The 13,805-nt window shown below is 44.6% G+C and overlaps 1 protein-coding gene across 4 annotated transcripts in view; it reads left to right on the forward strand.

Annotated features, from left to right (window-relative positions):
* Window positions 1–13,805, forward strand: part of ADAM19 (ADAM metallopeptidase domain 19) — an 80,268-nt gene that overhangs the window by 52,289 nt on the left and 14,174 nt on the right. For all 4 annotated transcript variants that reach the window (XR_015551923.1, XM_004428591.3, XM_087429493.1 and 1 more), the window contains 6 exons: window positions 2,435–2,601; window positions 4,523–4,607; window positions 5,595–5,734; window positions 7,408–7,585; window positions 9,970–10,059; window positions 12,584–12,779. Coding sequence is in view for 3 of the 4 variants with exons in the window: in XM_004428591.3 (XP_004428648.2) it covers window positions 2,435–2,601; window positions 4,523–4,607; window positions 5,595–5,734; window positions 7,408–7,585; window positions 9,970–10,059; window positions 12,584–12,779 (856 nt within the window). In the remaining variant the exon portion in view is untranslated. The remainder of the gene's footprint in view (window positions 1–2,434; window positions 2,602–4,522; window positions 4,608–5,594; window positions 5,735–7,407; window positions 7,586–9,969; window positions 10,060–12,583; window positions 12,780–13,805) is intronic.

Raw genomic sequence — 13,805 nt, forward strand, 5'->3', positions numbered from 1 at the left:
CTTATGTTTCTTTTCTGCCCTAGATGGCTCTGGAAACACCAGTCAGTGACAGGTGAAAGTCAAACACTGGCATTTCCTGGAAGGAAGGACTCCAGGGACACAGTTCAGTACTCTCTCTGGCTCTCAACTCACTCAACAATAACATCTAAATGATCCCACATCGCAAACACTCAACATCTGGGAAAACAAGAAAAGCTTGTTTCCTTGGGGGGTCTATAGGAGGCAGACCCTCTTGTCACCCACGTGACGTCTATTGTTCTGGAGACCCAGCAGGTGGGAGACTTGGCTGGGTCTCCTCTTTGTGAACTGTCCAGCTGGTCTGAGTGATAGAACCAAGGGTGCTGATGAGAAGTGGAAGGAGAAGAGAGGATCAGTGAACCTCAGTCCTTACTTGAAGCCCCAGGCTTGCAGGCTAGTCTGTTCTGTTTAGCAGTCATGATTCTCTCCTCAGTGGCTGATGTTAGTCCCTCCTGGCTGGGGTAGGGAAGGCAAACCCACTTCTCTGAGGAATGCTGACCCAGCTACTTGAACTGAATTGTTGAACTAAAACTGGAATGAACTGCACTAATTTGCTGAATCCTGAATCCATTCCAAAATGTTTTTTCCTAACTGTGAAAAAGCCAAGTTTAAGTCCTTAAAAAGCTCCCTAGTGAAGCAAGTTCAAATTGGAATTCAAACCCTTTATTTTCTGTAATGATTGACCTGGCACAAAAGAGGAAAGTCAAAATTCCCATTGAAATCACCTGATATTTCGCTGCATCTGGAGCCCCTCTTACACCACAATTTCTTGGGGGCAAGTTGATTCTCTGGATGTATAAATATGCCAGCACTTAACCAGTGTAGGATCGTGAGTAGGCCCTGAGATCTGATAATCTGAGCCTTAATCCTGGCTCCACCTTCTTCCTGCTGAGACTTTGGGCAAGTTAATGAACTTCTCTGAGCCTCAGTGCTTAATATATAGCATGTGCTTGGTAAACATTGGTGTTACCATTGTTATTTTTAGTTGGGGCAGTACCTGTCACTTATGGATTAGAATGGTATCTCACATGCCCTGGGTTTACATGCGACTTTTATTTTTTTTCAAGGTCACTGCCTCAGTAATCTCTAGGGTAGGCCACTCAAAGAATCTCTTGAACCTATACCTTCCAGTACTTAGCTTTTTAAAAAATCCTCTTCCTGCTTATTTGTGTATGAGATGAAAGATACCATGTCAGCAAAGTTAGGTGTAGTTCTAGCCTTGAGGAGCCCGAAAGTCAGGTCTCATTTATAGAATTTCAGGATCTCTGGGTTGGACAGAATCCTGAAGGTTATTTGGACCTTGCAGTCTAATGCTTGCAACCTGTTTTTGGTATCCTTGACGAAGCCTGAATGCCTCCAGTGATGGAGAAGCAAACTTCTGAGAGTAGGCATATCTATCTACTTGTATATCATTTATACTCATCTACCTCCAAAATGAGCAGGAGACATCTTACAGTAATGTATCCATATACAATTTGGTCTAGCCATACAATGGAATACTATTCAGCAATATAAAAAGGAATGACAAACTCATATAGGCTACAAGATGGGTGAATCTCAAAAACATGCTAAGTGGAAGAAGCCAGACACAAAAGAACACATACTGTATAATTCTGTTTATAGAAAATGTCCAGAAAAGGTAAATCTATAGAGAGAGAAAGTAGATTAGTGATTGCCAGGATCTGGGGATGAAAATGGGAAATGAGTATAAAGGGACATAAGGGATCTTACTGGTGTGATGAAAATATTCTAAAATTCGATTATGGTGATCTCTTTACAGCTTGGTAAGTTTACTAAAAAATATTGAGCTGTACACCTAAAATGGGTGAATTTTACAGTGTGTAAATTATACCTCAATAAAATTGTTTTTAAAAATTCATATGCAAGAGAACATTTTAGACGTGTATAAAGAAGATAAGGACCTCGTAAGGAACTGGGAGGGGTAATTGTCCCAGACAGCCAGGCCAAGGGTACTTATTACAGACCACAGCAAGGCTTAGCTCTGAGCTTACTTACAACCGGCTTTATTTGAAAGCTTTTTCCTATTTTAAAATGAAATGTGTCTTTTGTCTGTTTTACTTATTGACTGAGCCTTACTTCAGGACCATGTGGAGCAATGCTGAGCCTTTTTCCCCGTAAGAGCCCTATACATATTTGAAAGCAACTCTATGTCCTATCTCAGTCTTCTTTTCTCTAAGCTAAGTCACCCCAGCTCTGCCACCAGAATGCTGTGCATCTTTCTCAGGATCTCATTTCCCCTTTCTGAAATAGGTGAATAATACCTGTTGTCTTTCCCCTTGGAGGCACATGCGACAGAGAAATCTGGTATTTGCTCTGAGCGCTTAGGCTAGGAAGGGGCTTGTAAATCTCAGGTGGTGTTGACAGATGACGCTGTGGTTCTTTTGTGTGCTTTCAGTTTTACCGATCCTTGAACATCCGGATTGCCCTTGTGGGCTTGGAAGTGTGGACTCATGGGAATATGTGTGAAGTTTCGGAGAACCCGTACTCTACGCTCTGGTCATTTCTTAGTTGGAGGCGCAAGCTACTCTCCCAGAAGAACCATGACAATGCACAGTTAATCACGTAAATAGCCTTTTCCATATGTGTTGCCTTGGCCTTGGCGGCAAAGCCCCTGCCCCCAGTGCCTGTGCTGTCTGCCCCTTCCTTTCCCCTCAGTGCCGAGTGTTGGTTATACTAGGCCATCCTGACTCTCTGGTCCAGGTAATCAAGGAATTCTCAGACATGTGCTCTCTACCCAGCACACCCTGGAAAATATTAAAAAGCCTAAGAGCCTTAACAATCCCAAGAAGTGTTTACAATCTAGATGAGAAAATTAGACTTAGATGTATTCAGTTGAGCATCTGAAGCATTTGGGTGTGTGTTTGGGAAGTGACTGACTGTTGGTCATGGGTCTCTTTGAAACAGACTTTCTAAGGGGCTCATCGTGATCTTCTTGGCACTTTGTTCTAGTACATGAGCTAATCTCTCAAAGCAGGTGCAGGAGAGAGCTTCCTTGGATTGTCCTTCACTTCATTTCCAGGGCCTCAGGGATGAGAGTCTGAGACAGTCAAAGTGGCAGGTAGTGCTGGAACCGTGTGTTTGGTGGAGGGAGACATTGGAGGCGGGAGGGGGTTGTGCTGAAGTTTCTTCAATCCCAGAGAGAAAAGAATAGACGCTGTTGGGGGTCATGGTGGCACATGAAAGTCGCCTGGGGTGATTATCTGATATTTATTAGTGTTGACATCGAAAGATATTCTGAGGCAGTTACAGCAAAAGGCACATACATAATAAGATCATTTTCCTTCTGTTCCCTAAATATCTCTCAAATCAACAATCATTTAAACTTTTGTTTACTCTTTCAAAGAAAGTGGGGAGGTAGCTATACTCAAAACCTGGGCTATCAGTGGTTACTTCTTAGTGGTACATTCACCTAGGACGAGTTTTTGGTTACCCAAACTTTGGGCCTGAACTTTGGAAGCCTGGTGTCCTGCTTTGGGTAGGACTTCCTCAGAGCCATGTCTAAGTTTATGAAATAACCTGTAGGGCTTCGTATAGATTTGCATATATTTTGCATATTCCTTTGCAGATTGTTTGCCTGAAGGAGTCTGCCTTGAATTCAGCAAACATTTATTAAGCACCTACTGTGTGTCAGATTCTATGCTAAGTTCTGGTGACCCCAAATAAATAAGAGTGTCTCAGCTCTCAAAGATATTGTGGTCTAGATAAGAAGACAAACATGGTGATACGAAAGTACCATGTAATGAATTTCCACGTAGATCCTTTAAATAAATTACATGTTCGCGGTATGCATGAAAACACTGGTATTTTATTCTTTCCTTCTCCCCTGCCCTAGGTGTATACAGCTCAGAGAGGGATGTATTAAACTGGGGGAATACAGGTCTGGCTGTTGGCAGATTAAGCTCACAACTGCAAAACAGCTTGCCGTTGTATCCAGCTGCACTTTGTGAGGCTCCTGATGGGACACATCTGTTTCCTTGGCCCCCGAGTGATGTGGGAATGAAGCATCAGCCCCCACAGCTGCTGCCCAATCTCCCCATCCTACCCCAATACACATACCAGAGAGCCAGAGATATGGCATGGGAACCCAGCAGCTGGCGGAAGTGGGCATGATTCATTTCAGCATCAGAACCTGTGCCACCCTTCCCTCAACCCCTCCCTCTGACGTTTTCCTCTACAGCAGGAATGGGATGCAGCTTTGCAAGTCCTGCCCATTTCCTTCCAGGGAATGGGGCCATGGGTGTATTATGGGAAAAAGTGACCTTTTGCTCTCTTTTTGTGTCTCTGGAGCAGTGAGAGAATAGGTGAGAGGAAGTGAGAGGTGTGGTGACTTAGAAGTTGTCCAGTTAGCCTAGAATACCAGGGCCTCTCTCCTTGGGAATGTCAGTGGGGCCAGGGAACACCATAATGGCCACCAGCTCCTGGGCACATTGGAACAGCCCTCTTAGCCCCCATCTGAATCACCCTCTCTCCTTCCCTCCTGCAGGGGCATGTCCTTCCATGGCACCACCATCGGTCTGGCCCCCCTCATGGCCATGTGCTCGGTGTACCAGTCTGGAGGAGTCAACATGGTGAGTCTTAGCCAGGATATTGATGCTGCAGAAAGCAGAAAACTGCCTCACAAGACAGAAGATCATCTTGTAAAAAATAATTTTATATTTATTATTGGAGAAAAAAAAAAAAAAACCTTGACATCAAGAAGGGCAATTGTTTAAAATGAAGTCATTGATTTCTAAAAGATGGAGGTACCCAGGGGCGAATTTTCATTTATTGTAATTTATCCCCAACTTTCAAGCTCAGGAGAACCCTGAAGCCATTACATTGATACATCACTAGATCTCTCATATATTCCAAACCAGGGCCTGGGGAGTAGTAAAATAATAGAGATAAATTTTGGGGGGAGGGCTGGCTGGTGGCATAGTGCTTAAGTTCGTGTGTTCCGCTTCGGCAGCCTGGGGTTCACCAGTTTGGATCCTGGGCGCGGACCTAGTCACCACTCATCAAAGCCATGCTGAGGCGGCGCCCCACGTAGAAGAGCTACAACTGTACAACTATGATACACAGCTATGTACTGGGGCTTTGGGGAGAAAAAAGAAAAAGAGGAAGATTGGCAACAGATGTTAGCTCAGGGCCAATCTCCCCCCCCCCCAAAAAAAAAGATAATCAATCTTTCTTAAAAAGAAAAATTTTTTTTATTCTAGGTCTTGTGTTGTTAGGTATATCATTATGAAACAAGAGCCTGTCTCAAAGTCACAGTTAGGAAATTACTGCCTTCTTTTGAAATTCTCTCTGACTTTGTGGCAGTATTTTGACTATTCATTTCTAACCTATGAAGCAGATATCCAGGAGACCTGCTATGATCTATTTGTCCACCCCTCTATATCCATCCCATATATCAGCAGATGCAGCATGGTAGTTAAAAGCACAGGCTTTTATCACTGAGTCTGTATGCACAGTCGTCGTGGAATCAGTGGAGAGCTGCAAGGCTCAGCTAAAGAAAGGGCAGGATTAGGGGTGGGGGGAGCTGTCTTCGTGACCTGAAGTTTCTCCCTGAGCAGGACCACTCTGAGAATGCCATTGGCGTGGCTGCCACCATGGCCCACGAGATGGGCCACAACTTCGGTATGAGCCATGATTCTGAGGATTGCTGCTCAGCCAGTGCAGCTGATGGTGGGTGCATCATGGCAGCCGCCACCGGGTGAGTCAGACAGGAAGGTGAGGACAGGGTGGAGGGCAGAGCGTGTGAGGCTGGTGCAACCCAAGTGCTCCTCCCAGCCAGCCCCAAGGAGCCCCTGTTACATCTCTGGTGGGGGCCTTGGAGAGAAATGTGGTTTTGACAAGAAAGACGTTGGAAGGGGACCAAGAAAGCAAACGTGGAAGGAGCACTAGGTTTTTAGCAGGAGGTTAGTGCTGGTGGAACCCTAGATATACTTAATTTCTGTCGTAGGGTCTTCAGCTGTAAAATTGGCGTGACCATGTATGTCTTTTTCTCTTCATGAATTTTTGATGAAGACCATTTTGATAACAGCCACAACCCTTAGTCCCTGCATTCTAAGAGAGCTTGATGAGTGCTGTTATGTCCCAGGCTTGATTGAAAGCGCTGATGTAGCCTCCAGAACGAGGAAGAGAAAGGGGAACATCCACACACCCCATAGTCACTCCTCAGGGAATTCACAGGCTGTGTTTACCAAGGCAGCTGCATCTCCCTGTAGTTTTGAGGGGTTTTTAAACCAGAGCCTTTGAAGAGAATTCTCGAGTTTATTCAGAGGACTAATATTTAGTGTCTGAACTCAGACAGCAGAGAGCATTGAGTTCTTCCAGGACCTGAGTCACTCTTTGGAAGGCATCATGATGGGAGCTTGTGTCTCCCACCCCAAACCATGAGGGCCTGCTTATGCTTCTTAGAGAATGGTGTCTCAGTGTCTCCAAGAGAAAATGCAGCTTTCTTGGAGCTCCCGTGTCCAGTGTTTTTCCATCACTTCTCGGCTATAATACATAAAGGATGGTTCATGGGTCATGCTCAGATCCCCATGAGCTCACTGTTAAGTCCACCCCTTTCTCTCCCAATCTAGAAAGCATATTTGTAGACAAATAGTTGAGAGCTAATTACTACTCCAATTTGATTTTAAACTATTCACACATTTTAGTAGTTTAACAATTATTAGTAACAAATTCCTTGTGACATACCTCACAACTGAAGGGAACCCTCCATTGCATAACCTTTAGTTGGTTTAGAGAATTGGGATCAGGATAACTCTCCCTTTTTGGACCCAAATGGTGATACTGACTTGCCACCAGGGAAGGTATGACTTTTGTCCCAGTAGCAGGACCCAGGACCGTTCATACCCTTGTGATAAAGACCATGCATTTGTGAGTTGGCTGATTGAATTTGGAGTGCTGTCTGCATCTTTAGAACAGAGATCAGATCACTGGCCCAATGAAGAAATTAAACCCATGATCTTGGCCTTTTTTGTCCTGGTCCTCTGTCCCAAGAAAATCGCCATCTAATATCAGCTTCAAGAAAAGTTTGGGTTGGCTGGTATTTTATTCAGCTATGAGGCTCAAGAGACCTATTGTAACACACTCATAACCCTTTATTTATTGCAACTTCTTCGTGCAAAGGGTGGAAACTGTTGCTTTTGATTTTCAAGTACTTCCTCTATGCAGAAGGAGGGAAAAAGAACATTATGGGGTGGTTAATAATTCTTAGAAAGAATTGTTAAGTTAGTGTTCTAAGGGAGCAGAATGTATGTGCGTGGGACTATGGGGGTCTGAGTCCAGGTGGAATCAGCCATGGCCAACAGAATTGATGGCTGTTCTGGCTGCTTGATGCTCAGACTTTCCACTAACTCCAACCTTATTCTCTTCCAGGCATCCCTTCCCCAGAGTGTTCAATGGATGCAACAGGAAGGAGCTGGACAGGTATCTGCAGTCAGGCGGTGGGATGTGTCTCTCCAACATGCCAGACACCAGGACACTGTATGGAGGCCGGAGATGTGGGAACGGGTACCTGGAGGAAGGGGAAGAGTGTGACTGTGGGGAGGAAGAGGTAAGATGTCATAGTGATGCTGTTGGGAGAGGAAGAATGTGCAGTGGTTTCAAATCTCAAGGTCGAAGAGAATGCAATTGAAAATTCCTTAGTCATAGGCGTTTCCTACATACACAAAGATCCCATCATAAATAAGATGTGGAGAGTAAGCCTTAAATGTGGCCCATTTCTGCAGACTTTCCTAGTTTGAGGTTGGCACCGTTTGTGTCCGAGTCAGGGTGGAGTTCTCCTTGTGAGTATCTGGTCTAACCAGAAACCACAGTCTCTTCCCCAGTGGGGCTACAGTTGGCCCCCTTGGCCCTCCAGCTGCACCGAATTTATTCTGGAGGCCGCAGAGCCGGATATGTGAACTTGAACCTGCGCCTTAGGAGGATGCTTAAAATAACAAGTTCGTGCTGTTTAGCCTGGAGAAGGGATGATTGAAAGGGGATGAAGGAAGTATTGTCAAGTCTGAAAAGGGCTGCGAGGAGGAAGAAGGAGCAGAACTGTTTGTGTACAAGCTCTTCCCTTCCTTCTGGTCTTCAGAATGAGTGTGGCCAGCATGCAACGGCGCTCCGTCATTTCTAACAGATGCGTGTTCTTCTGCAAAAAGCAGAACTGGATAGTTTCATCTCTGTTTTTTGAAGGATGAAAATATGTGGGTTAATATGCAAAACAATTTGGGGGAGAGTACATGAGTAACTGTAAACTATGTGGGGGAAATTGAGGGTCTGTATAAACGGGAAAAGACTATTTGATTTTATAACCTTCTCCATGGTTTGATTTTTTTTTTTAATGCCAGCATGGAACTTTCATAATAAAACAAGAACTGGTTAAAGACTCCACCATCTCCGCCACCATGAGTTCAGAGAAATCAGCCCAGACCCTTCAGAAAGGAGGGAGTTGTATTATCATGGAAGGCCCAGTGGGGTTGAGGATCAGCCTATGAGTGGGCTCAGCCAGTTGGCTTATATTTGGAGCAGCTGCTTAGTCAACACGTATTTATGGAGTAGGGGGTACTATGTCGCGTGCTAGGGATAGGATGGATAGCAAAAATAGATGTGGTCCCTGTCCTCGTGGAGCATATAGTCTAGTGGAGGAAACACGTGTTGACCAGATAATGGCAAAGTATATAAATACAACCTGTGACGTAGGGCTATAAGTATGTGTGATGTGAGTGGAGCCGCCCTACTTGGGTGAGAGTGTGATCTCTGACCCCGTATCCGAAGGCAAAGTTAGGAGTTAGTGAGGAGCACAAGGAGAGAAGGCACATTTCAGGTGGAGGAGGAACTGTGCCTTGAGGTGGGAAGAAACATGGTATGTCAGAAGGGAAGGAACGTGGGTCTGCTTGGGGCCCAGGATGGTGGGAGATAAATGGAAGGAAAGTGTCCTTGTTCCTTCTGTTAGGGGAGATGGGTGGATGGATATCTGTAGTCGGGTGGTGGCATGTGTCTCTCCAACATGCTAGACCCATGGACACGATTATGGATATGATATGGTTAATAAGCATGGGGTGGGCTCCAGGCAAACATGGCGTGAATTCAGCTCCAACACTTGTCAGGTGTGTGCCTCGACCAGACACTGGACTTGTCTGAGCCTCGGTTTCCCCACCTGTGAATTGGAGATAATCCTGCCTCACCAGGATTGATATAAATCTCATATATGTCATCAAATCAGGACCTGTAGGGCAGGAAGGAAGAGAGGAGAGCATGGAACCCCTAGAGACCTTCTGTTCCAGAAAGGTCCAGGCCAGTGAGGGTTGAGGAAGAACAGCAAATGGCCAAAGCAGTCTGAGGAAGCAAGCCCCAGGAACTGACATAAACTGTGTTCAGAGGTGGTTCCAGCATACCCTTGTCCCTGATGGCCTCTTTTTATGGGGCAGTAAGGCCTGGGAATGTCGGGTCAGGCAGGGCAGTCGTAGAAGACAGGGTCTCTGGATGTTCTGTTGGGGATGAGAAAGACAACTCATGGAATTTCCATATAGTGTAATACTGTGCTCAAAATCATGTTTTAGAAGAATATACGTTTACAAGGAGAAATGTGCATATCATATTAAGTTAAAAAGCAGTGTGGATATTATGATTTTGTAAAATAAGTGTATGTCTATGTATGTGGAAAGGGAAATGCCTGGAAAAATATCTGCACTGAAATCGTAATTATGTCGAAGTTGTGGTCTTACTGATGCTTGTGCATTTGTCCATTTTCTATGATAAATACACATTACCTTAGCGATGATGCTATGCAGTGATTTTTTTGGGAAAGGCTTCCAGGGCACTTGGGCTCCAGGGGCATGTGGGACAGGAGTGGGGAAATACGAGAGACAGGGAAGGTCCTCGCCCCGCCCAGACCCCTGTCGCCCCGCCCTCCTCTCCCAGAGGCTCACGCCCCTCCCACTGCCTCTCCAGGATTGTAGTAACCCCTGCTGCAACGCCTCCAACTGCACCTTGAGAGAAGGGGCGGAGTGTGCCCATGGCTCCTGCTGTCACGGCTGTAAGGTAAGAGGCCCTCTTCCCCCTGCCCCGGGTCTGACCCGACAGCCCAGAGTTCTGCTGGGGGTGATGAGCGGGATGCAGGCTCCATCCTGGGGAAGTGACAGCATCAAAGTTGGAAAGGCCCTGTGAACAAAGTTTACTGTTTCCTCTGCTGGGCCTCACTGAGTTCAAATTACCCCGGAGGGCTGCGCCTCCTAGAAGGTGGGAGATTTTTTTTTTTAAAAAAACAAGTGTCCAGAGAGAGTAGGTTTGATTTATTTGGAGCTCATAATAATCATCATCATAAATTTGATCAACATTAGTGGACCTCTTATTAGGTGCTAAGCACTGTGCAGAGAATTTTATATATGTCATATCATTCAATCTTCACAAAAGTCCATGAGACATATATTATTATCCTCAATTTAAGATGAGGAAACTGGGGCTCAGAGGGGATAAGTGACTTTTCCAGGATCACACAGCCGGGAAGAGGCTAAACCAATTTTCCTTGACTCTGCAGCCCATACTCTTAATATTGATGTGGAAGATATTACTACTAATTTTACTATTAGCCTATAGTCTCTTATCCACAATTCTGAAACTTAGAAAGTTCTAAAAGCTGAAAAAATTTTTCAACTGATTTGTTTACAAAATTTGACCTGAATTGACATGAAACTAATTATAGTCTTTTTTTTTTAATCACACTTAAAGTGAATATTTATATTTCTTTGCAGAAATATTCATGTTTGATTATAAAGTATAACCCTGGGCCTTGCTGGGGGGTTATGTAATATACATATACGTGTATGTAATCTGTATATATATACATACATATGTATGTACATATGCTGTCTGCTTTCTGAAATCTGTAAAGTCCGAAGCCCATCTGGCCCCAAAATTTTGGATAGAAATTGTGGATCTATGCTCCCCTACCACTTGCTGAGTGCTCATTACGTACCAGATACTGTTCAAACTCATTCCTTCTAGCAACCCCGTGAGAGAGTCATTATCCCATTTATGGGTGTGTGAACACAGAGAAGTTAAGTAGCTGCCCCAGGCCCCACTGCTGGTTAAGGAGCTGGGATTTGAACCCAAGCAGACTGACTCCAGGGTGGGTCCTCTTCCCCTCCATCCTGCTCCTGGGTGGAGAGAAGCATCCTTCGGCTTCCTCCTCCACGCACGGCCCATGCCCACCCTTGCAACTGAGCCTCCATGCTTTCAGCAAGCTGTCAGCTGGCCGGTTCTCAGCCTCTCTCCTGGGAGGGTCTTGTGGGTGGTGTGGAGTCACTCAGAAGCAAGGGAGGGCGCTATTCTCAGATGTGGCTCTCTTTGCTTGACTCAGGGCAACTCACACGCCATCTGGTTTGACTCCAGGGCAGACCCAGCGTCCTACCAGGGAGGCTGTGCTGGGTCGGGTCCTTTGAGTCTAGGACCAAGGCCTGAGAATAAGCATGGAGAGCAGAGAACCTGTCTCGTTCCATACCAGGATTTCAGTTTGAGTCTCAGAAAGTATTCCCTGGAGAGTAGTGTGTGGGGAAAGACGAGGCTTGGCGTCTGAGGCCTTCAGTTCAAGCCCCTGCTATGTGATTTGGGGCAGCCTATTAACTATTGCAGCCTAGGTTCTTTAACTGTAAAATGAGAAGAGTACTAATAACACTGACCACCAGGGCGGCTGTAAGACTTGAGTGGAAACTCAAGTCTACCATTTGCCCAAGGTGTGCTATTGACCAAGTTATTTCATATGCAGAATGAGGCAAATAGCAATGTCTGTCTCATGGATATTGTGAGGATGGCACAAGACAAGTATGTGTAACATATTTAGCCTGGTGCTTGGCTCAATAATGGAGATGTATTATTGCTAAAGTGCTTTGTAAGTTTAAAGATGTTGTGTGAATGCTAGTTTAGTGTGTGTGTGTGTATGCACACATGGGTAAATATGTAGATGTTTAGGGGCAAATATTTGTATTGTATTTGTAGATGTATATGTGTGAATGGGTCGATATATTTGCATATATGAGTTTATATTTGCCTCTGTGTGTGTGTGTGTCTGTATCTGTGTGTATATATTAGCGGGCCTGGCTCTTCTGCTACTTACTAACCAGGAGACTTTGGATACATTGCTTAACATCTTTGAGCCTCAGGTTTCATCATCTATAAAACAGGGATAATTACAATGTGTAGGACTATCATGAAACTAAATGAAGTAATATTTGTACTGGGCACTTGAGTGGGAGCTCTGTAAAAGTAGCTGTTATTATTAAAGCACTTAGTAAACTGTAAATTGTTGCATAAATATTATTTCTTACCTACTTAAGATTGCTATTAAGAGGAAGTGAGTTAGCATTTGTGAAAACACCTTGAAAACTCTCACTCTATTCATATTAGAAGGTTGATGATGGTTTGAGCTGATGAGGTCATGTAAAAAGTGCTCTGAAATAAAGGTAATGGGAAATTCTGTTCCACAAGAGTGATGCTCATGAGCCCTTTGCTGATAGGATTGAGGGCAGGCAGGAGATTGACTATTTTTTCCTCTCGTTCCTCGGCTCAGCTGCTGGCCCCCGGCACCCTGTGCCGTGAGCAGGCGCGGCAGTGCGACCTCCCGGAGTTCTGCACGGGCGAGTCCCCCCATTGCCCCACCAACTTCTACCAGATGGACGGCACCCCCTGTGAGAATGGCCAGGCCTACTGCTACAACGGCATGTGCCTCACCTATCAGGAGCAATGCCAGCAGCTGTGGGGGCCTGGTAAGGGCTCTCCTCCCGCCCCACCACTGCCGAGCCAGCCTCCTCTTTCAGGCACTTGGGGTAGCTTAGAATCTTGGCTTCAAAACAGCATCTCTGGATACTACCCTCGACTCAGGGTAGACTTTCAGGGAGAGGCAGTGGACAGTGTTCTTCCCAGTTCCTTGATGCTTTAAGTTCTCAGAGTGGGTAAATGGATAAGAGTAATCCAAAAGAAGAATGGGCAGAGGAAGGAGTCAGAAAAGGAAATGCAAATAGCCCTTAAACTATGAAAAGATGTTTACCCTCGCTCATGTTAAGTGAAAGCAAATTATAACTACCATGAGATGGGATTTTTCGTATATCAGATTGGCAAAGACCGAAGAGTTAATATAATAATAATACTATAATTGCAACAACAAGAACAATAATGTAGTGGTTTGGAAAGTATGGGGAAAGCAATTTGGAGATATCAAAATTTTAAATGCTCTTAAATTGGACCCATCCATTCTACAACTTAGGAATATATCTTATACTATACTTGCACGTGGAGATTGATTTACAAGGATATTCATTGCAGTGTCGTTAGTTGTAGCAGTAACAACCTGTATATCCTTCAGTAGGGTCTGCTTAAATTAATTCTGGTACATTCATACAGTGAAACACAATGCAGCTGAATAAAAGAAGGAGGCAGCTCTGTATGTACTGAATAAAATCATCTCCCACAATAAATTAAGTGAAAACTGCAAGATCCAGAACATTGAATAGGATATGCTGCCATTCTTTATTAGATTATCTCTACAAGATACATAAGAATTGTATCTAGAAAATATCTAGTCTCTCTAGAAGACACATTGTTAATTATGATTGCTTCTCCAGGGCGAAGAGAAGTAGGAACTGGAATGGCTAGTTGGAAAAATTCCCAAGACATATTTTATTTCTTTAAAATTATGTACATACATTACCTGTTTTTAAAAATCCTGAAATGGTACAGGACTTCTTCATTAGAGAGAAGGCTTGGCACACAAGCCTCTCACAGATATAAAACCT

This window comes from Ceratotherium simum, chromosome 4, assembly GCF_057802395.1.
Source record: "Ceratotherium simum simum isolate JZ-2026a chromosome 4, ASM5780239v1, whole genome shotgun sequence".
Lineage (NCBI taxonomy): Eukaryota > Metazoa > Chordata > Mammalia > Perissodactyla > Rhinocerotidae > Ceratotherium > Ceratotherium simum.